Below are 21,731 nucleotides of genomic sequence, written 5' to 3'. Positions count from 1 at the left end.
TGTGAGGTAAAAGAATTGAAAGAACTGTAATGATATTTATTTGCTGAGGGTTACAGAATTGATTCAAAATTGAATCATTGTGAGAAAGAAGAATCATATAGAATCATAATGAAATTGACTCATTGTGAGAAAGAAGAATCGTAAGGAATCATAATGAAATTGAATCATTGTGAGAAAGAAGAATCGTAAGGAATCATAATAAAATTGAATCATTGTGAGAAAGAAGAATCGTAAGGAATCATAATGAAATTGACTCATTGTGAGAAAGAAGAATCGTAAGGAATCATAATAAAATTGACTCATTGTGAATCATAAGGAATCATTATTCATTTTAGACACTTCAGTGGAAACGGAAAACAGAACTGAATCATTGTGAGGTAAGAGATGTACCCCTAGTCTTGCCCTTGACTGCTGAGCGCCCCCTTACCCCCCCACACTCCCCATGCCCTCTCACAGCTGGCAATGCGGTCACGCTGTCCTGCGCCGACGGGCAGCAGATCTGCCCGTTTATCCCCGTTCACCCCGAGCTCGCATGACATTAACTTCCTCCGGTTTCATGCTAATGAGGGATCCGGTTCCCACCTAATAGCCGCTCGCTCTCGAGCCAGCGCCAAAAATCAATGTCCAGTCTTTTCCACAGAGCACGTCTGCAGCGAGCTCTCGGGGAGGAGCGGCCACTGTGGTGTCAGAGGCAGAAATCCATTAGAGCCAGAGATGGAGATAAGAGCAGAGAAAGAGCGAGACAAACCGAAAGAGGTGGCATTTATCACGCCAGCCCGGAGAGAGCGGACAGAGAGAGCGTGGCGGTGGGACCCAAAGAAAGGACCAGGGGAGAGAGAGAGAGAGAGAGAGAGAGAGAGGGAGAGAGAAAGAGAGAGAGAGAGAGAGAGAGAGAGAGCCAATACAGGGCATTAATCAGCAAAACAGTCGGAGCGAGACTTGAGCGAAGGGACACAGGAATGAGGAGAGAGAGAAACAAAAAGAAGGATCGATATTAGGGGGGCGGTGAGGGGGGCGAGTTAGGGTCCAGGCAGTGTTTAGAGTAGTTTGCAGGCAGAAATTGAAGGAGTAGATTGATGAGAGATACGGGGGGTGAAACCCAACACAACATAGATCTTTCTCAATCGGTGTATTTGTGCGTTCCCGGGGTCTCGTAGACTCGTGGGTTCAGCTTAAGCCCCGACGAATGGAGGAGCAGAAGAGCAATCCCATAAGTCCACTCTGCCATTCTGTTTACATGTAATCTTAGATTCATCAAACGAATTACATGGTAGATTTACTTTAATTACATTTACCTTCAAATTCAATCTGTACTGACTGAGACTGAGAACCAAGGAAAATGCTGTGAAGAACCTGGAGGGCCTTCTAGATCCAGGTCCTGGAGATCTACCACTCTGCAGAGTTTAGCTCCACCCTGAATCTAACACCCTAAATCACCCATCTCTACCCTGAATCTAACACACCTGATCCAGTTCCACCCGGAATCCCCAGCTCCACCCTGAATCACCCAGCTCCACCCTGAATCTAACACACCTGATCCAGCTCCACCCTGAATCCCCAGCTCCACCCTGAATCACCCAGCTCTACCCTGAATCTAACACACCTGATCCAGTTCCACCCGGAATCCCCAGCTCCACCCTGAATCACCCAGCTCCACCCTGAATCTAACACACCTGATCCAGCTCCACCCTGAATCCCCAGCTCCACCCTGAATCACCCAGCTCTACCCCGAATCTAACACACCTGTTCCAGCTCCACCCTGAATCCCCAGCTCCACCCTGAATCTAACACACCTGATCCAGCTCCACCCTGAATCCCCAGCTTCACCCTGAATCTAACACACCTGATCCAGCTCCACCCTGAATCACCCAGCTCCACCCTGAATCTAACACACCTGATCCAGGTAACGAAGGCCTTCAGGAGCAGCTGAACAGCAGCTGAGTCAGGGTGGTAGATCTCCAGGACCAGACTTGAGCAGCCCTGTTCTAGATCTTCAGAGAAGGCCTCATCACTTCTGAGATCTTCCTCTGGAAGATTTTTCTTTGCAGAACTGCAGAAGACCAGCGGTGAGAAAGGCCGGGTTGTAGTGGTCAGAGATCATTAGGCTAATGGACCTAATGGTCACCGCAAATGTATCTCTTAAATAAAGACATAAACGGGCGCGCCGGAGTGGCTGATGGTAGGATGTTTAAAATAGACGCGAGGGAAGCGAAGTCATTCCGGAAAAAAAGGAGGTGTGACAGGGGTAGGTGGAATAGTGAGAACATGGGAAGTAATTGTCTGGCGGGAGTCGTTTTCTGTCACACTCAATTCCAGCTCAGCCTGAGCAGACAGGCCAGCAGCTCGTTGTCTGAGGAGTAGCTAACTTTCACAGCCTCTGAGTTTCATTAATTGGAATGAATGACATGGTACGAAATTTGGGAACGCTTCATCGGAAGACTCTCTGCAACTTCAAGAGGGACTTAAAGAGGCCAGAGAACGTTAAACTGGGTTTATCTGGGAATGGCTGAACGATGGACACGTGAACAAACCGTGAACCTCAAACACTGCTGTTCCTCCTTCAAAACAACCTCCAGCAGAACCTAGACAGAGCTGGAAAACAGGCCGATTCCAAAACCCCAAAACTGTTACATCACAGTCTAGACTTCTTATATTTACACCCTCAAAATTTACATCAACTCCACCCACTAGAGAAAAAATCGTTGAAGCGTGACTTCAGGAGAACTTGGTGTTGTCGATACTGGAGAGCAGCTCATCACCTCCAGACTCTGCTAGTCATAGGAATATGGGTTGCTATGAAAACCAGTATCCACCAAAGTCTACGCTTGGCTAAAAGCTACCAGCTAATGCTAGCTTTTGCCATCTCTTCTCCTCAGTGCTTGCTTCCTAATACGCTTTTGATTCCTGGAAGGATCTTTCAATGGATGGTTCTTTATAGAACCATGTTTGGAAATGGATAGAACCTTATAATACTCTATAAACAGTATATAACTAGGAAGAACACCTAAGTCGGTTAAGAACCTTTGCATTATGTGAGGTTTCTTCAGACCCAAATATGGTTCTCCTGTATTCAGTTTGGTTCTCTGTGGGAACCAAGAGTGGTTCTCCTGTGGAATCACTCAAAACTGATGCCACAAAGGAACTGCTTTTGGTTCCTTTAAGAACCTTGCTATGAATAGTTCATAAATGGGATGACAGTCCACATTATATATGTAAACGTTTTTAATGAAGAACCCTTAAACGGGTAAAGAATCTGCACGTTATGTGAAAGTTCTTCAGATTCCATTCCATTTTGTAGATCCATGTTTGTAAATGGGACAAACCTCCAGATAATGTGCATAAACGTTCTAGGTAAGGTTTCTTCAGACTCATACATGGTTCTCCTTGGTTTTGGCATTTCTCAAACCTTCAGATTTTGGTTTTCTTTGGGAACCAAAAGGAACCATTGTTAAGATTTATCAATTGGGGCTCTGAGGCCATAAGATAACCACTTTTGGTTCTCCAAAGAACTCTTGTGTTGATGTTTTTTTATAGATCCATGTTTGTAAATGGGCTAAAACTTCAGATAATATTTCTAAACATTGTAGGAAGAACCTTTAGGCCGGTTAAGAACCTTTACATTATGTGAAGTTTCTTCAGACTCATATAGGGTATTCCTTGGTTTGTGGCATTGCTTAAACCTTCAGATTTTGGTTCTCTTTGGGAACCAAGAGGAACCATTGATAAGATCCATCAGTTGGGGCTCTGAGGCCATAAGATAACCACTTTTGGTTCTCCAAAGAACCCTTCTGTTGATGTTTTTTTAGAGATTCATGTTTGTAAATGGTATGAACCTCTAGGAAATGTGCATAAACGTTCTAGATAAGGTTTCTTCAGACCCATACATGGATCTCCTTGGTTTGTGGCATTGCTCAAACCTTCAGATTTTGGTTTTCTTTAGGAACCAAGAGGAACTATTGTTAAGATTTATCCACCAAGGCTCTGAGGCCATAAGATAACCGTTTTTGGTTCTCCAAAGAACCCTTCTTTTTTTAATGAGATCTATGATTGTGAATGGGATGAATCTCCAGATAATGTGCATAAACGTTCTAGGTAAGGTTTCTTCAGACCTATGGCTTCAGATCCATCAATTGGGGCTCTGAGGCCTTAAGATAACCACTTTTGGTTCTCCAAAGAACCCTTCTGTGGAGACCTAAAACCCTAAACCCTTTTTTGTAATAGATCCATGCTTCTAAATGAGACAGACCTCCAGATAATGTATATAACCATCCTGGGAAGAACCTGAAAGACTGAAACATGGCTCTCTCTGGGAACCAAAGGTGGTTCTAAGATGGCATCACTTAAACAGCCTTCAAGATATAAACGGCATTATACTGATAAAACAGGCTGAAAGCTGTAATAAGGAAAGTTCTTTAGATGTCTCCTCGTCCAGCGTTTCCTCCATTAATTACAGATGTAAATGTTCGACTTTCTTTGATGATGTTCTTCACATCTCAAAGGAAATGTAGAACCTGCATTTAGCAATTACGTTATTAAAGGAGACGAACACATGAAAAGGCTTTGGAATTAAAGGGTTAATTAACACTGCGTCACCTGACGTCCTCTAATATCGGGATTCGCCCCTCGTTCTAAGTGTGGAACCGCCTCCCACCTGCTACTGACACCAGGGCTGATGTGTTTCCTGGTTATCAGCAGGAAGATAGGAAGCGGCCCAGCAGGATGTGTGTGTGTTTGTGTGTGTGTGTCTGAGACGGGAGACCCTGTTACACAACAGTCACAGTGTTCTCTAAGATGATACAGTTTTTGCTAGGTGGTTGCTATGGTATTTCAAGTGGTTCCTGGATGGTTTGCCATGTATTTTCCATGGTATCTGTGGTGGTTTCTAACCTGTTGCTATGTAGCTTCCGTGAAATTGCAGGTGGTTGCTAGGTTGTTGGTATGCATTTGCTATGATATTTCAGGTGGTTGCCTATTTTGTTACTAAGGTGGTAGTAAAGGTATAACAAGTGGCTGATATGGTATTTCAAGTAGTTGCTAGGTGGTTTGCTATGCAATTGCTATGGTATCTGTGGTGGTTTCTAACCTGTTGCTATGTAGTTGGCGTGATATTGCAGGTGGTTGCTAGGTTGTTGGTATGCATTTGCTGTGGTATATTAGGTATGCTCCAGGTGGTTGCCTTTTTTGTTACTAAGGTGGTAGTAAAGGTATAACACATGGTTGATATGGTATGTCAAGAAGTTGCCAAGGTGTTGGCAAGTGGGTGCCATGATCTTGCTAAGATGTTGATAAAAGTAACAGGCTGGTTCTTCTTTGTATAAATGGAAAACCTCTTGTTGATGGTTCCACTTTTGTAACTCAAAGTCAAGGAACCCTTTTCGGTGCTACATAGAACCCGACTGGCTTACAGTATAGCATAGTTTGGTGTTCAAACCTCCAGCTACTGTACAAAGGCCAGAGGTGTTCCCCACTTCTCTACACCAACCACTAGAGCTTTTTTGGATGTGTGTTGGTTCTCCAGTTCTCCGGTTCTCCACTCTGACTCCCCTGTTTTAAAGGCTTAGTGACGTGCCAGTAATCCCATTGTACACCGCACACCGCACACCGCCCGAGGTGCTGCACTTCTGTAGACGTGCTTTACGCATTATTCCTGAACAGCCAGTTAACGATGATGACTTAATAACTTTGCAAGCATGAAATTGCTGTGAGGTTTAGACTCATCATTTATTCAATCAAACACACACACACACTCACACACACACTTGCATCATCTGTAAACAGCCTGTCATTGGGCGTGACAGATGTCTAGTCAAAAAGCTGGAGCTTACAACATCAATCTCATTATCTAGCCTTTCCGTCTAATTACTCTAAGCCTGAGAAGTCATGGTTATCGCCTGCGATTGCATGTTGTAATTATATAAAATTATATAAAGTCATTATTTCTTACTCAATAGCTCATTAAAACCATCTAAGGGTCTATTGAGTTGGTTGGTCCAATAACAAAAGTGTCCCGGACAGGTTTAAACCTGTCAGTACAATAACAATATGTAATTACATTGTAATTACTATGTCATAAGATCGTTATTACATAGTATTGCATTTTTGTTTTTAGATGTATTTACAGGTCCCAGGTCCTTAACTATTTTAGGTTGTTTACTAATCCAAAAAAGTGTCACAGGCAGGCTAAACCTGACAATACAGCAATAATATGTAATTACATTGTAATTACTATGCCATTAGGTCTTTATTACATATTATTACATATTTTAGCAGTATCTACAGGTCCCAGTCAGCATGTCCGAACTTTTTTAGTTTGTTTGCAATCCAAAAATGTGTCCTGGGAAGGCTTAAATCTGTCAATACAGTAATGATATGTAATTACATTGTAATTACTATGTCATAAGATCATTTTGACATATTATCACATATTATAGCTGTATTTACAGGTCCCAGTCTGCAAATCAAAATCCTTTAAGTTGTTTACTAATCCAAAAAAATGAAACACATGCAGGCTTGAACCTGAAAAATACAGAAACAATATGTAATTACATTGTAATTACTATGTCATTAGATTGTTATTATATAGTATTACATATTATAGCTGTATTTACAGGGCCCAGTCAGCGTGTCCTAACATTTTTAGGTTGTTTACTAATCCAAAAAAGTGTCACACACAGGCTAAACCTGACAATACAGCAATAATATGTAATTACATTGTAATTACTATGCCATTAGGTCTTTATTACATATTATTACATATTTTAGCAGTATCTACAGGTCCCAGACTGCAGGTATGACCTTTTGTTTTGCTTGTTTAGTAAAGAGAAGGAGTCAGATGTGTAAATTCAAGCCGAGCAACACAGTCAAACCAGTAATTATTATGTCTTTACTATGTAATAACATTGTAATAGCGTAGCAAAATGTCAGTAATAACTCTCCACTTCTGAGGGCTAAGCGTTTATGGTGTGAAATTGTTTCATACACAGTTCCTCTCCTCTTTTATCCAGCCCTCGGCCTCAGCGCACACACAACCCCATCCCCTCCCTCCCTCAAAAAAAAAAAAAAACACACCTCACGGAAAGCTCCCAGAACCGCACTGCTAATGAAATGTCAGCATCACCACTTTGCCCTTTTCCTCTTCCGCTAACACAAGCCTAACGACCTGCGCCCCCCCAGCTCCCAATCCTCCTTCCACCGGCTCTCCATCCTCATTTAGGAGACGCGAGTAAAAGGCCGAGTCGCTCCTTTCCTCTCGGCCGCGGAGCTCGGTAGCCTCGGGCAGAGTAAATTTGCAGCCTGAAACATCTCTCTCTCTCTCTGCCTGTCTCTGTGTCTCTCTACCTCTCTCTCACTCTCTCTCTCACCCTCGCTCATCCCGGTCCAGGAGGACTATGCCGGCAGTTACGGAAAGCTGTGCGTGGAAGCTGAACGCCTCACTGATGTGTCCATCACTGCTGCCTTGGTGTCCCACGGTGCACTCCTTCACTCACTCTCTCTCTCTCGCTCTTCAGTCCACACTGCGGTGATCCTGCCAGGGGGCCGCACTTTACCGGGCTCTCCTGCTGGGGCCTCGCTCTCAACACAACACACTCTGCACAGGACAGAGGATGTACACTACTGCTCAAATGACCGGAATCAGCTCTGAGGAGTTCGCAAAAGTTTACTGCTTTCAGTCGACCGACCAACAGCCCGGTTTGCTGCTGATAGATGTGGAAGCCTATTCCAGAGAGATGGCAGACGGCACGAGCTCAGAGCAGCCTGATGTTTACTCTGTGCTATTTAAATAGAAATCAGAGCCCTGGAAAGACATTTGAAAAAATTTACAAACTATTTCTAATCTATTTGGGAAATGTTGTTACTTTTTAAGGAATCGGTTCCTTTGTCCTTGTAAACAGTACTGAATATATGCCAGTCTACTGGATGGAAATGAACTAATTGGACACTTTACTGGTTTATTATATAGTAATATGGCTAAATATAGTAAAAGAAAAAGACCAGCGTGCAGTATCAGCTCTTCCTGCAGGATCTGTAGGAATACGTTATTGGTTCTTGTTGGATGCGCTGTGTTTTTTCTTGAGTGAGTGTGAGCTCCATTAGAGGCAGTTTGGATTGGTAAGAGCTTATTAATGTTTATTTTTTTTTATCAAAGATAACACAGAACACAGAGTGAGTGTGACTTAAATTCATATTCATTTGTTTCTTGTTTAGGATGAAAGTTTTTATGAGACCAACTGAGTAAAAGGCATCATGTTGATTAAAGAGGAAAGAACAGCATTTATTTTCATTTTTTTCATTTTTTAAGTTAAACTAACATGATCAGATTTGACTGTTTTAAGACGTTTTCAATTTATGTCTACTTAAAGTTTAAGTTTAAAATGGTTTAGTTTCATTTGAAATTTAGATCCAATATTTTTTGTTTCATTTGAAATGTAGGTTTATCATTTAGTTTTGTTTAAAATTTAGGTTTCATGTCATTTCGTTTAGTTTAAATTTAAAATGTATTATTTAGTTCAATTAGAAATTTAAATTCAGATCAATACATTTAGTTTCTGGTTTTATAACTAGTTTAAGATTTTAGATTCATTTGAAATTTAAGCTTTAGATAATTTTCTAATGTGATTTAGGTTCATTTTTTTCAATTTTTGATTTCACATTATTTAGTATAGTTTCTTTTTAAATTTAGTTTTTGCTACTTATGTTTACCTATGTTTTTTTTCTGTTTGTTTATTTTGAAATATATGTCTAAGATTTTTTGTTTAATTTGAAATGTTGGTTTATCATTTAGTTTTGTTTAAAATTAAAGTTTAACATATTTAGTTTCATTGAAATTGGGATTTAGATCAATGAGTTTAGTTTCTTTTAGAAAGCAGTTTGAAATTTTAGATTCATTTGAAATGTACCTTTCAGATCATTTTGTCTCATGTAAAATAGGTTTAATGTTATATAGTGTCTTTTAAAATTAATTTAGTTTAGTTTCTTTTGAAATCATTTAGGTTTATTTATTCAAATTTTGATTTAAAGAAACATTTATTTTCAGAACTAAATCTTTTAATTTAATGTCACCTTTTAAATATGGTAGTTCATTCTTGTGGTAGATACCTTATTGCACCTTATAGTAGTCTGAAAATCCTAAAAACCGAACTGAACCATCTGAAAAATAGGGTTTATTTTTTTGAGGTGGAGCTAAACATAACAACACCTCTGTGACTGTTATGGGTGATGCATTACAGTGTGAGTGCGTGGTTCTTCATCTTGCAGAATTATCCCTGTACTATGTAGCCACACAGACACCTGGAAAAGATGAGATTCGGTTCTTACCTAGCTCTAATGGTGCGTAATTGCATTACAGCTTTATGTACAGCTTCATACGTTGTAATCTCATAGCAGACCATGTAAGGTCCATAGATCAGCCTCTCCTCGTTGCTTCCGTTACCGCTCTCCACCCACACCTTAATGAGCACATTAGCATGATTTCCACCAAAGACCCATTTCCCCATGACGAGCATGCTTACAGGAACAGGCCTCTTGTTCCATTACAGAAGCATTAAAAAGTACGCCAGGATATTCATGCCTCGAGATTCATGCCTGGGGAACTTATCTCTCGACATGAAAGAGCCAGACAAAGGACATCTGGCTTCACAGGTGCCCCTAGGCCCATTACCGCATGTTCTATGCATGCTTTACTGTTACTGGAAGCACTGGAATCCCCCCCCCCCCATTGGAGAGCTGAGAAGCATCTGACGCTCGTGAATCACTGAGCATGAATTCTTCATGCATTTCCATTGAAACAGACATTGGATTTGGGTAGGATGCAGGTAGGATGCTAACCTAGCGATTTGTGGACAGCATTTCACATATTTGTATTCATCAATGCTCTCAAACTACATTACCCAGAATTACTACCCAAATACACCATACAGAATCCTGGCTCCTAGCGTAGCCGCTGATGTAGGAGCTATAAAACACACAGCAGTGATGCGGGTTCTCTGGCTTTCCAATAGCCAAAACATGCCAAATAGCCCACCCTGGAGTCCTCCCCTCCCAAAGTGCTACTTTGCAAACACAACGTTCACCTTCCAGCCACATCATCAGAAGGAGGATTTTCTGGTCCTTAAACTGGAAAATTGCTCTCCAGCCTGTTACAGTGCCAAGGAATAGGGTAAGCAGGCGTGTTTACGACCCACATATCAACGGTTCTGCCTTTATGTTTGAGCAGGATGCCCTTTTAACACCGTCCGATCCGGTCCATACATTGACACAGTAACCTCATGAGATGCAATCTGTCGCACAGTGGCAGCTACAGAGGAGCCGAAATCTTTGCTTCTCATTTCCAGTCCCAGAGAAAGGTTAAGTCTGCTTCCCTCATTCTTGCTGGCATTTGCATGCTCCCTCTAATCCATGACCATCTGTATCAGCTTTGCACCGAGAACACAAGGCTGCATAGAAATTCAGCCATTAGAACACTGACTTGTGCAGATTTCCATCTGCTTGCGTTACCGTGTGACAACGGGGCTCGGTTTAGTCGGCTAGAGTGTTTTTCCGAACCAAGGGTTCCTCAAGGGTTCCTCAAGGGTTCCTGAGTAAATGCAATGAAACCATGAACACTTAAAGCACCATTTGAAAGCTTTGAGAGTGTTCTTTGGGCATGGTTTCTTAGTGAATCTAGTTCTTAAGATTTAGAACCATCCATTAAAAAGGTTTCTTCAGGACATTGGTTCTCAACCGTGCCTCAAACCCTATTGGTTCATAGTTTGGCTCTACACTCTAAGCAGGAAGGTTCTATGTGGTACTTATGGAAGACTAACATTAGCAGAACCCTTTTAGGTGCCAAACGCAACCATTTTAGATGATGGACAGGAGGTTCTCCATCATGGTTTCTTAGTGAATCTAGTGCTTAAGTTTTAGAACCATTCCCTGAAAGGTTTCTTCAGGACATTGGTTCTCAACCGCTCCTCAGAGCCTATTGGTTCATAGTTTGGCTCTACACTCTAAGCAGGAAGGTTCTATGTGGTACTTATTGAAGACTAACATTAGCAGAACCCTTTTAGGTGTTATATGCAACCATTTTAGATGATGGACAGGAGGTTCTCCATCATAAAGAAGAACAATTGAAGGTCCATTGCAATGGCTTTATTAATAGCCACTATCTTCAAAGGAAAAAACTCTGTAATCAAGTATTGAGTTGGGAACGAGCGACAATGTGGACCCTCTGAAGATCTCCAAAGACCAGGTTGAGAACCACAGCTTTGGGGTGGTTCTATGATAGTGTTCTTTGGCTTGTTCCTGGTGGGCACACCTCCAACACTCCTCTTTCAACCCCCTCAATGGTAACGGCCAGGTCTAGTAGGTGTGTCAGAGCAGGCAAATTGGAATGGGACAAACTGTGCTGGACATTAGCTCTCCAGGACCAGAACTAAAGACCTCGATCTTGTGGTTTAACTCTGGCAGTCACAGTCTTTTCCCTATGGGGCAATTCTTTTCAGAATCAGACAGTAGCCCTTCATAAAGCTGGTGTGAAGAACCATCTAGGAATGGTTCCAACTGGCACTAAACCAGCCGAGGGAACTTACCCGTGATATCATCTTTCCACCATAATTCTGAGACATTTTTTATTCCGAAATACGACGCCAGAGAACGATGGATATCAGGGCCTGCAGGTCTGGGACACCTAATCTTATTTCTTTGAAGTGCCATGAAGGGATCCAAACCTGCAAGCTTGTGAGACACCTGCCACAGCTCGTACCGCAGCGTCCGGAATAGCTTCTGCTGTTATTGGCTTGGTTTTCCAGACTCTGAGGAACCCTTGGGCCTTTTAAAGTGTGCTCATCAGTTCATCTCGGCTTTAGTGCCTGTCACTGTTAGGATCTACAGTACGTGCTAGTGGTTCATCTGTTTTATGGTCGACAGTAAGTCATTGTAGACACTTATAGCAAATGTTATGAGTCTGTAATGTAGTACAGTATATATAGTATAGGTTTATCAGTTCATAAGAGATTTCATTCTGTTGGATTGTCCTGGGGGCTTAGACTAAGCCTAGTCATAGTAAAATCCTATCATTTTCAGTATTGAGTCTCAATGGAATATGGTGGCCCAATTCCTACTGGACTGATATTGATACTGCTAGTCTGATTACTGGTCATCAGGCATGACTAATGAACATTCAATACTGGATCATTATCGGTACTAATACTAATATTATTATATGGATCAGATATTGTCCACATTAATTACTCTTTCTAAGTCATGGTCAATATGACACTTACGGTGTAAACCTTCGACAGCAAGTGTTCCCACCTCCTTCCCAGGTCTTTGCTGGTTTGTCTTTGGAATCCACCAATCAGCATCATCATAACACTAAAATCACCAGCCTGATATTGTATAGACCCTCTTTGTGCCGCCCCCCCCCCCAAAAAACGTAGACATGTCCATGTGGGGGCTGAATGGATAGCCCAACTGGCAATGTTGGCGCCCACATATGGATGCCCATCAGGGTCAGTGAGGGGACCAGGAGGGGTTAAACATGGGCCCATCTGGGTTGTACACTGATATGGGGTTTAGATGGGCCCATGTGAGATTAAGGTGGGCTTTAACGATAGGGCCTATTTGGGAGGCCGAACTGGGTCCCAGTAAAAATGTGTGTCGAACCTACTCAGCCCATGCCCACCTGGAACCCACCTGGAAGCCACCTAGCCCACGTTCCACCCCCTCGAACCCCACATGAGTGTTTCTGGCTGGAATGGACTCCACAAGATCTCTGAAGGAGCCACAGGTAGTGCATGTGTCGCAGAGGGTTGTGGGTTCGATCCTTGTCCCAGTCGCTATGTTCTCCCAGTGCCTGTGTGGGTTGCCTTCTGCCCCCCAGTGGTAGGAGAACTGTCCATGCTCAAAATGCCCCTAGTTATGAATAAGAATAAGCGTGATGGACTAGCGCCCTGCCCAGGGGTACTCCTGCCCTGCGCCCAACGATTCTGGGTAAGCTCTGGACCCACCGCGACCCTGGCCAGGAAGAAACGGATGAAGATGAATATGGATGGATGAAGCTGTGAGGTGAGACCTCCATGAGCATCAACGAGTCTAGGGTGTCCATGACCCTCTTGGTCACTGGTTCAACGGTTACCCTTCCTTGGAGCACTTTTTTTTGCATACCAGGAACACCCCACAAGACCTGCCTCCCGTTCTGGACAGTCGTCTAGACTAGCATCAGGGATTGCTCTTCTCAAAACGTCCTGCTTCCTGCCTCTGTCCACTTGCTGCCTAACATGAAGACCTCACCTCTCGACAGACGCCACTGCACCGGAACCAGATCTTCTGTGTTATTCACTTTAGCTGCCGGTGGTTTTAATGTCTCGACTGATTGGTGTACATGTCTGAAGCATTGTTTGACGGACAGGCAGGTAGCTGATGCTGTATTTCTGAGGAGCCGCTGAAATGAGCCGGCTTATCTTCACACCGTCGGCTGAGCTCGCCGGAGCAATTCCCGCTAGCATGATGTGGCCGTATCTGCTGCTCAGCGAAAGCTGACTAACTGTGGCCTTGGAGGTTTACTCGCAGAGCGGAGGGTGTGAAGCCAAGCATGTGGTGACCTTGGGATGCTCTCCTACCATTCGGTCCACACCTGCCTCCGTCCTCCTTTTCAACCGCAGTTGTTTTTATGAGGCTTTGTTGAATGAAAGACCTCAATTGGACTATCTCGAAGAGCAATTCTGGGCTGAATGACTCTGCTTGGGAGACCTTGACGATGTTCTGTTTAAACCCCATACCCCCCCACCACCACCACCACCACCCCAAAACCTTCATGTATGTCTGAATAGGGACACAAACGCATACAATACAGGGACAACCTTGGACGTGCGAAGAATCCCATTCCTTGTTGATAAAGACATTCAAATGCCGCATTTTTCATACCTTTGTGTTTCAGATTGGAATATTGACGTACACTGAAGCAGCAGCTCTCGGCTGAAAGAAACTGAGTGTGTGTGTGTGTGTGTGTGTGTGTGTGTGGTGGGTGGGGGGGGTAGGCAAGAGAGAGAGAGAAAGAGAGCTGGTAGAGAGAGATGGTAAGATGTAAGGACTTCCGAGAAAGGTATTACTTTATTTTGATTTGAACAGATCTGCATGCGCCACGTTTTCCAACAGTGCCATCACATGGCCGCTGATGGAAATGCACATTACGCCTCGTGTAAAACACAGTACCTCACAAAGCAGTGGACATCATTCCAAACAGGCAGTAGTAGCAAAACGCAGTTCATCACATTGAGTCTCATAACAATCATATATTCCATGCCGTAGATCAGCTCTGCGGAGCGGTCCAGGCAAGGCCGCGAGCGCCCATTCCCATTCGATCCCATGCAGTGCAGCGCTGCCACCTGCTGCCCGAATGTGAAACGGCAGTCAGTTAAAGCATTTAGGGTATATATTTCTGCTTTTATCACACCAGAAAAGCAGTTTACAGCCATACATATTACGTCAGGGAAATCTCAGAAACATCTGTCACCGGTCGCCATGTCGATAAATCCTGCGGTTTTACTGAGATTTATCTCAGCGATGGACACTAAAACTCGGCTTCTCTACGAGCAAAAGGGGCCTTTTAAAAGGAGTTCATAACCAGCACTGGAGGTTCTCTAAAAAATTCACTCACAAGAGTGAGTCACAGGCCCTAATATTACGGCTGGGACTTAGTTAGATCTGGTAGATCATATTCCAGCTTGGATTGCCTCTATTTTGCAGCATTTCTGCATAATTCAGTAGTTAAGCTGTATACAGTAAACAAGGTGAAGAAGAAGCAGTGGTGGTGAAAGGAGAAGGACGTTGCGATGCTTGTTGCTATCTTCCACCTGTGTCGTTTAAACAGCAGCACTGCTACCGAATATATCTACGATGATGGGTGTGGTGGTCTCGGAATGAGGGGTGTTCAGGTCAGTTTCTGGCGTATTGCTACGTATCTTGGCAGCGGAACACACAGGATGAGCTCCACTGACTGAAAAACATTCGTTGCTATCTTGGCAGTGAATTGTCAACACAGGCGCGTGCAGTCGGGCGCTCGTACTCCCCCTACGCTTTACACTACTGAAATAGCAATACGCCAAGGTCAGACTGACCACACCTGGCTCTTAAAGGGATGTCGAGAGACACGCTGATTGGTTCATTACTGTACGTTACGCCCAAAAAACCACACCCATGATTAATTAAGAGCATTACGAGATGCAGAAGGCCGACACGCCCCCTAAATCAAGGTTTACGACTCGCCAAAAGATCGCTAAAATAGGGCCCAGAAAGTTCTTCTACCAATTAGTCATGGAGACGCTGCCTGATACCTGAGACACTGTTTTAGCATAGTTTTGATAAGATTTTGGTTTAAAAGCTGTGTAAAATGCATCCATTCACAAGGTGGAAGGATACATGTGGGGTAATGTGTGGGAAAATAGTCCCAAAAGAATCAGAATTTGTTAATCAGATTCTCCGCTATTTTACCATCATCATCATCATCATCATTCCATCTAAAACTGAGAAGACACGTAAAGCTTCACTGGTGGGTTCGGAGAGTACTTAAGATGGTTGTGTCTGTGTTATAGTCATGGCGATCAACGCCTGGCTCCATTTACCACCACTGCAAAGAAATGAGTTTCACAATTTCCACAATTTCACACCCAACCCGACCTCCTCAGTGGAAGGTGACAGTTGAGTAGATGGTGGAGTCGCTGGAAGCTGGTACCTATGTAAATGAGAGACACAATTAGATATCCTATATGTACAAAAGTATTGAGACACCCGCTTATTCACCGTTTCTACTGTAATCAAGCGTATTAAAAAAAGAGTCAATCCCGCTTTTGTTGGAGTAACTGTCCAGGTCTCTACTGTCAGAGAAGAAGAAAGCTTTCCACTAGATTTTGGAGGAGCATTGCTGTGAGGATTTGATTGCATCAACAATAACAAGTGTGTTATTACTCATCCCATCCAAAAGTATTAGATGGAGCACCACCATCCATCATTCCAGGGAACACAGTCCTTCCACTGCTCCACAGCTCAATGCTAGGGGCCTTTCCTACCTCTACTGACCTCTACTAGCCCACGCCTGGCATTAGGAGGCATGGTGCCAATAGGCTCATGTTTATTCTATAGGCTGGACATGTGCTAGACAAGCTGAATGTGTGCATTTGCACAGTTGTGTCAGCAATGAGAGCAAAGTAGCTGAATACATTCGTTACAAGGGACGTTCACAAACAAATGGACATAGTCTACAGCCAGTGTTTAGCTACGTACTTGTTTAACTACATAAAAAAGTCCCTATTACACTTTACTACGCTCTAGGTTTTGGTCTGATTCTATCAGATTCCATGGATTCTGGCTTCTTACCTTCTTTATGGGATTCCCACTGGCTCCTGAAAAAGATCACAATGCCTTTCACAACCTGGATTCGGGACCTCCGGTAGCTACTGTTTTGCTTATTATTTAAAACAGTACAAAGACCTTCTGACGAGAAGAGAAAAGCGTAATCCACTGTAATCCGATCTCGGGGCTTACCATGACAGACTCCCACTACAGTGACTGAGGCATAGTGGAGCTCCTCTTCGTCTTCCTCCGCTGGGTTTACCACGACAATGTGACCATCATCTAGAGGCAGAGGCAGAGTCAGAGTTAGACGTAGTTGACTGCTGGGGCCCAAAGTATAGCCTCTATATATGAGGTCTGCCTGCTTATATGTCCACTACACAGTGGACTGCTCCACAGGGGTCGAGTTCATTCCAAACCAGGGGTGGTCATAATATTCTGATACGACTGTGACAGTGGGCGAAGGGTGGTTGCATCATAGAAACTGCTAAACTAGCCGCCGTAGTGATGGTGTGCCTAGAATGGGCTTCTCGCACATTGAGTGCCCCCCAACTACACAACAGCGATGCCCAACAGGCCGTAGATGCCAGAGGAGAACAGCGACTCCAGCAAACGGAACAGGGCAATCGACGCTCTACTGTGGGCACCGTCCATCATCTACCAATACAGTCGATGCCACAACGTCTCGCTAGTGTCATCCCACTATTGAGTAGGTGGTCATAATTTTCTGATATGACTGTGTATATACAGTATTACTGTGTTTCAGGCCCTCACCTACCCCCCCATTTATCACTGGTCAGTTTCTGATGACAGGACCACTGTTGAACAGTTATGATTTGGGTGATGGTCTGTTCTTAGCACGACAACGGCATGGTAGTGTCTGTGGTTCTGGTACTAGTGTATCAGGCTCAGAAGTGTTGCTGTTGGGTCCACCACCCAAAATGACCCAGCTAAGAATGGCTCTGTGGTCAGGTCTGATCACTGATGAAGGATTAGAGAATCAACAGATCGGTTCTTTGAAGAACTTTAGAAGGTTCTTGAATTTGGAACTGTAGAGGAGCTGAAAATGATTCCTTAAAAAGTTCCTCAAACCACCTTAAGAGGTTCCTCCACAGTTTCAAATTGAAGAACCCCTAAAGGTTCCTCAAGGAGGAACTTTTTTCAGTATACAGTCTCTAGACTTACAGGTGGAGCTGTAAGAAAGGTGTTTCTGATAAACAGTCCAGGGTGATTCTGTAATAAATATATAGTTCTGTAGAAGTGAGAGATACCTGGAACAGAATGGCATCGACCTGCTCTGAGGTTCTTCTTATCACTAGGGGGCGCTCCTACAGCAAGAAAGACAGGAATTGTGAGATGCTATATGTCGTTCAATGTGTTTAGATCATGCATGTGGATCATTCGCATGGATTTTTTTTTGCAGGACGGTGTGGTTTTACGAATTGCTGCATGCAGATAAGAGGAAGGAGGAGCAGTCCAAGATTTCAGTAAAACAGTAAAAGCTCAGTAAACCTCAGTTATGGCTGAGCAAACATCAGTGCAACCTAATTTGGTCCTCACTTCATGTAAAATCTACTGATGATCCCGAAACTTCGTAGACACCCTTTGCTGGGAAGGCAAATGTTCCAGAGCCTAATACTGAGGGGCTTTTTACCCCTCTGGCCCATGCTTGGCATCATGCACCGTACCTTAGACTAATGTTCTAGAGTTCCAGGGTTCTCCAGAGTGTCCTGTTTTATCAACTGGTCAATGCTTTTCCATGGAGACTGCACAAGCTGTCTATGCACAAACGAACAGCTATATAAGCAAAGGAGGTAGCTTAAATTACAAGAGGTGTCCACATACTTTTGACACATCTAATGAAAAAACTAGGAGGCACAGTATGGAAATTGTGGGTCAATATACATTTGGTTTTGTCACCCCCCAATGGTTGGCTTGGGTAACAGCATCCCTACCAAGAGCAGGAGAGCTTACCAGATGCTGATTTCCTTTGGCAGTAAAACAGCAGAGCTCCCAGCAAGATGACCACACAACCGGCCACAGCGCACACCACGATGTGCACGGTGAGCAGATTGGTGCCCTCCACCACCGCACCACCTCCTGCAGAGATGCAGAACACTCAAGCCAATGCGACGGCAATGCGAGCAAGTGTGAAAGAGGGTTACCCCCGTCTTAACCTACCCTGCTTCGGTGTCTCCGCAAATGCCGAGAGCAGCCGGACAGTGATGGGGGCCAGAGCTCTGAGCGTGTCCTCTGTAAACACAGCACACTGCCACGCGAGCTGGTCCTCAGAGAGGTTCCTCAGGGTCACGCTGAGGGTCCTACTGCTGTTCTCTTTGGATAGGATGTCCTGTTTGACCAACACCGCTGTGTTGCCCTCCATCCTTAGCCAGGCCAGGTTCAGGGGATCAGCCACCTCAGACACCTCGCAGGTCAGATCTACCGACATGTTGCTGAAGACACCATCGGGAGGCTCTGCGGAGACTGAGCTCAGCAGACGAGCAGAATATCAGATATCAGGCGGGATATTGAGCCTCTATGTTGATTGTACTGATGATGAGTGAGCTGGCAGTGGTTACACACCTCGTACCGTGTGCAGCTTTACTCTGAAATAGGGGGTTTGATCACACCCGACACACGTGTACGTCCCGCTGTAGTTGAACCTCACAGGTGAGATGTGAAAGATGAACTCATGTCCGTCGTAGGATGTGGACGAACCTTTCCCTGGGTCAATCGGCCCATTCACTTTGGGTTCTCGACCTTTTTCTGCAGATATCAGTATCAGATCGGGCTGCTGTCGCTGCCACTGAATCCTGTCGTAACGCTTCTCTGATTTGCAGATGAGTGACAAGTCACTGCTGTCCGAGCTCTCTCGGTATAGACTGAAGATCTTTTTAGAGTACGTACCTACAAAGACATTAAGCACAGTATGAAGGTAAGGTAACTCTCAGCTGTGCTGTGCTTTAGCCCCATTTTCTCCCCAATTTGGACCAACCCATACCTAGAACCCCTCCCCCATCACCAGCACATGCCCCCTGCCGCCAAAGCAACAGACGGCAGCACTGTCTCTACCCACCTTGGAAAAAGCAAGGCCAATTGTGCTCCCCCTGGGCCTCGGCTACCGATGGCTAGCAGCATGAGGTTCGGGATTCAAACCTCAGCGATCCCCTGATCATGGTGACAGCACCTTAAACTGGACCACCCAGGCCCCCTGCTATGCTTAATGAGTCCTAAACCATGTAGAATGCTTGATCTGGTCCTATAGAGGTACCATTAAGTAGCTTAGACTAGCTACAAGAGGCGTCCACATATTTCTGACACGTCTAACGTAATGCCATACTCTTTTTATTTTCTATACTTTGTGAGGCACGGTATGGGAACTGTGGGTCAATATACTGGTCAATTTGGTGTCCGAGATGTACTCACTGTCTGTCACATGTAGCGTTTGGCTCTGGTGCATCAGTACCGTCCCGTTCCGCCTCAGTCTGCAGGTGTATTTGCCCTGACTGCGTTGGTCCACACTGTGTAAGATGATGTAGGCAGTGTTGTTGAAGAACAAGGTGGTGTTCGACGCCGGAGCTTCCTCTCTCTCCCACTGCAGAGTGGAGAATGCTGGGAGTCTGGACACTTCACAGCTCAGGGTGACATCAGTTCCACGCTGGGCTTTATTACCTGACATTAAAACCAGGTGAGGTGAAGAACACTAGTTATCTGGTACCGATGGTACCTGTCAAGAGGTGAATGTGTTAGGCAGCAAGTCTGAGACACTTTGACAAGAACCTTTGACAAACTGATGTGATGTTCTAGTCGACTGGGTCAGGTCTAGTGGGATGTTCCCGGTGTGCAGTGGTCAGTACATACCAAAGGTGCTTTAACGTAAACAAAGGGCCAATCGGAGAACTAGCGACAGGGTCATGGGCGCCCAAGACTCACTGATGCTCATGGAGGTCCCGCCCACCTCACAAATTACAGCTTACAGGCCTTAATGAAGGACCTGCAGCCAGACTTGGTGCCAGACACCACAGCAGGACACTTTCAGAGGTCTCGAATGTTAGCTGAGTGTCATCTGTAATGGTCATATGTGACCTGACTGGACTTGCAGGCTAATGAAGCCAACACACCTCTTCAACTAAGACCCCCAGACCTTGCCTCAGTGGTCTCAGCTGCTTCATAATCCTAGTGTCCTGACATTACCGAGCTAGAGCGGTGTGCTTAAATGACCGTATAGGTGGTCAGTCTCTGACTCTTCATGTGTTCATGTGTTTGTCAGCATGCAGTATGTGAGGTCCATTACCAGGCGTATTGTTTGGGGTCTGTATGAATGCAGAAGTCCTGAGTGGTCCTGGTTGGACAGGAGGGACATCTGAGAGAGTGGACATAAGAGATACATCTAAATAAATACGTCCTAATTGATATAAACACATCTTGAAATATATGCACAGGAACGCATATGGACAAAAGTATTGGGACGCCTATGCACCGTACCTACAGGAGCTTTTACAACATCCCATTCTCTAAACCCTTCGCTCTGAGCTCTACCAGCAGCAGCAGGTCTGGAGCTCTGCTGCAGTTACTGAGTCAGTTGGAGGCTTTTCTGCACTCTGCTCTGAGCTCAGCACTCGGCCCTGACCCCGCTCTGTAACTTTACGTGGTCTGACAGACACTCGGTGGCTGAGCTGCTCTCTGTGAGCTGTTCCTCCTGAACTCTTCCACTGTTCAATAATAACACCACTCACAGCTGATGGAGGAAGATCTAGAAGGGAAGGTCTAAATTTCACCAGCTGACTTGTTGTTGTTGGTGCAGCGGTGTCTCCTATTACATACAGAACCACGCTGGAGCTCAGTGAGCTCTTCAGAAACTCCCGTTCTTTCACTGATGTGTGTAAGTAAGGTAGACTGCAGGACTAGGGGCTTGATTTACTGAATGAAACACCTGAACTCAATGATTAAGAGTGTCCCAATACTTTTGTCAATATTGTTCATTAAATTATACACTCTATGGACAGAAATATTGGGATCATACCTCTTAATCACTGAATTCAGGTGTTCCATTCAGTAAAAGTCACCTACACAGAGTTGCAAATCTGATATCTTGTCATTGTTGTCATGCGAAAACCTCGTAAATCCAAAATGTCAGCTTTACAAAAAATATTTCTTATTTTGAGTCATTTTGGAGAATATCTGTTGGTCCTATTTTGACATAATATGAAGAACCGCTGCTTTACTTTATACCAAAAAGTAAAAAACAACAAAAATGGACATACATGGTCACTTTCACCCCATAAGTAACAAGAAAAACTCACCTTTCGCTTGAGTTTTGAAAATCAGAAGAACTGCAGTCCACAGTATGGCAGGCATGACTGCTTCATCATCTCTCAGCAATTCTTCTTTCTTGCTAACTTTGG

General features: G+C 44.3%; 1 protein-coding gene across 3 annotated transcripts; it reads right to left on the bottom strand.

Annotated features, from left to right (window-relative positions):
* Window positions 1–14,093: 14,093 nt before the first annotated feature.
* Window positions 14,094–21,700, bottom strand: LOC140560753 (uncharacterized). 3 transcript variants are annotated; one of them, XM_072685277.1, is made up of 10 exons: window positions 21,630–21,700; window positions 20,621–20,689; window positions 19,753–19,998; window positions 18,910–19,233; window positions 18,508–18,810; window positions 18,301–18,426; window positions 17,598–17,654; window positions 16,519–16,608; window positions 16,351–16,376; window positions 14,094–15,709 (listed from the first exon to the last, which is right to left on the bottom strand). In XM_072685277.1, exons 1-10 carry the CDS (start codon window positions 21,682–21,684, stop codon window positions 15,659–15,661), a joined length of 1,347 nt encoding a protein of 448 aa, XP_072541378.1. In that variant the 5' UTR covers window positions 21,685–21,700; the 3' UTR covers window positions 14,094–15,658. The 3 variants fall into 3 exon arrangements, with proteins under 3 accessions (XP_072541378.1, XP_072541379.1, XP_072541376.1); XM_072685278.1 differs by lacking the exon at window positions 16,351–16,376; XM_072685275.1 differs by lacking the exon at window positions 14,094–15,709 and having other exon boundaries at window positions 16,004–16,376.
* Window positions 21,701–21,731: the final 31 nt, after the last annotated feature.

Source organism: Salminus brasiliensis, chromosome 8, assembly GCF_030463535.1.
Source record: "Salminus brasiliensis chromosome 8, fSalBra1.hap2, whole genome shotgun sequence".
Classification (NCBI taxonomy): Eukaryota; Metazoa; Chordata; class Actinopteri; order Characiformes; family Bryconidae; genus Salminus; species Salminus brasiliensis.
The sequence above is the reverse complement of the archived record's forward strand: the minus strand, read 5'-3'. Positions and strand labels throughout refer to the sequence as shown.

What these genes read in the sequence shown, in the direction of transcription:
- LOC140560753 (XM_072685275.1), bottom strand. Translation starts at nt 21,684, where the DNA reads ATGCCTGCCATACTGTGGACTGCAGTTCTTCTGATTTTCAAAACTCAA. An exon ending in TTTCAAAACTCAAGCGAAAG is followed by an intron (nt 20,690 to 21,629) that starts GTGAGTTTTTCT and finishes CCACTCTCTCAG; the next exon opens with ATGTCCCTCCTGTCCAACCA. An exon ending in AACGCTACATGTGACAGACA is followed by an intron (nt 19,234 to 19,752) that starts GTGAGTACATCT and finishes ATGTCTTTGTAG; the next exon opens with GTACGTACTCTAAAAAGATC.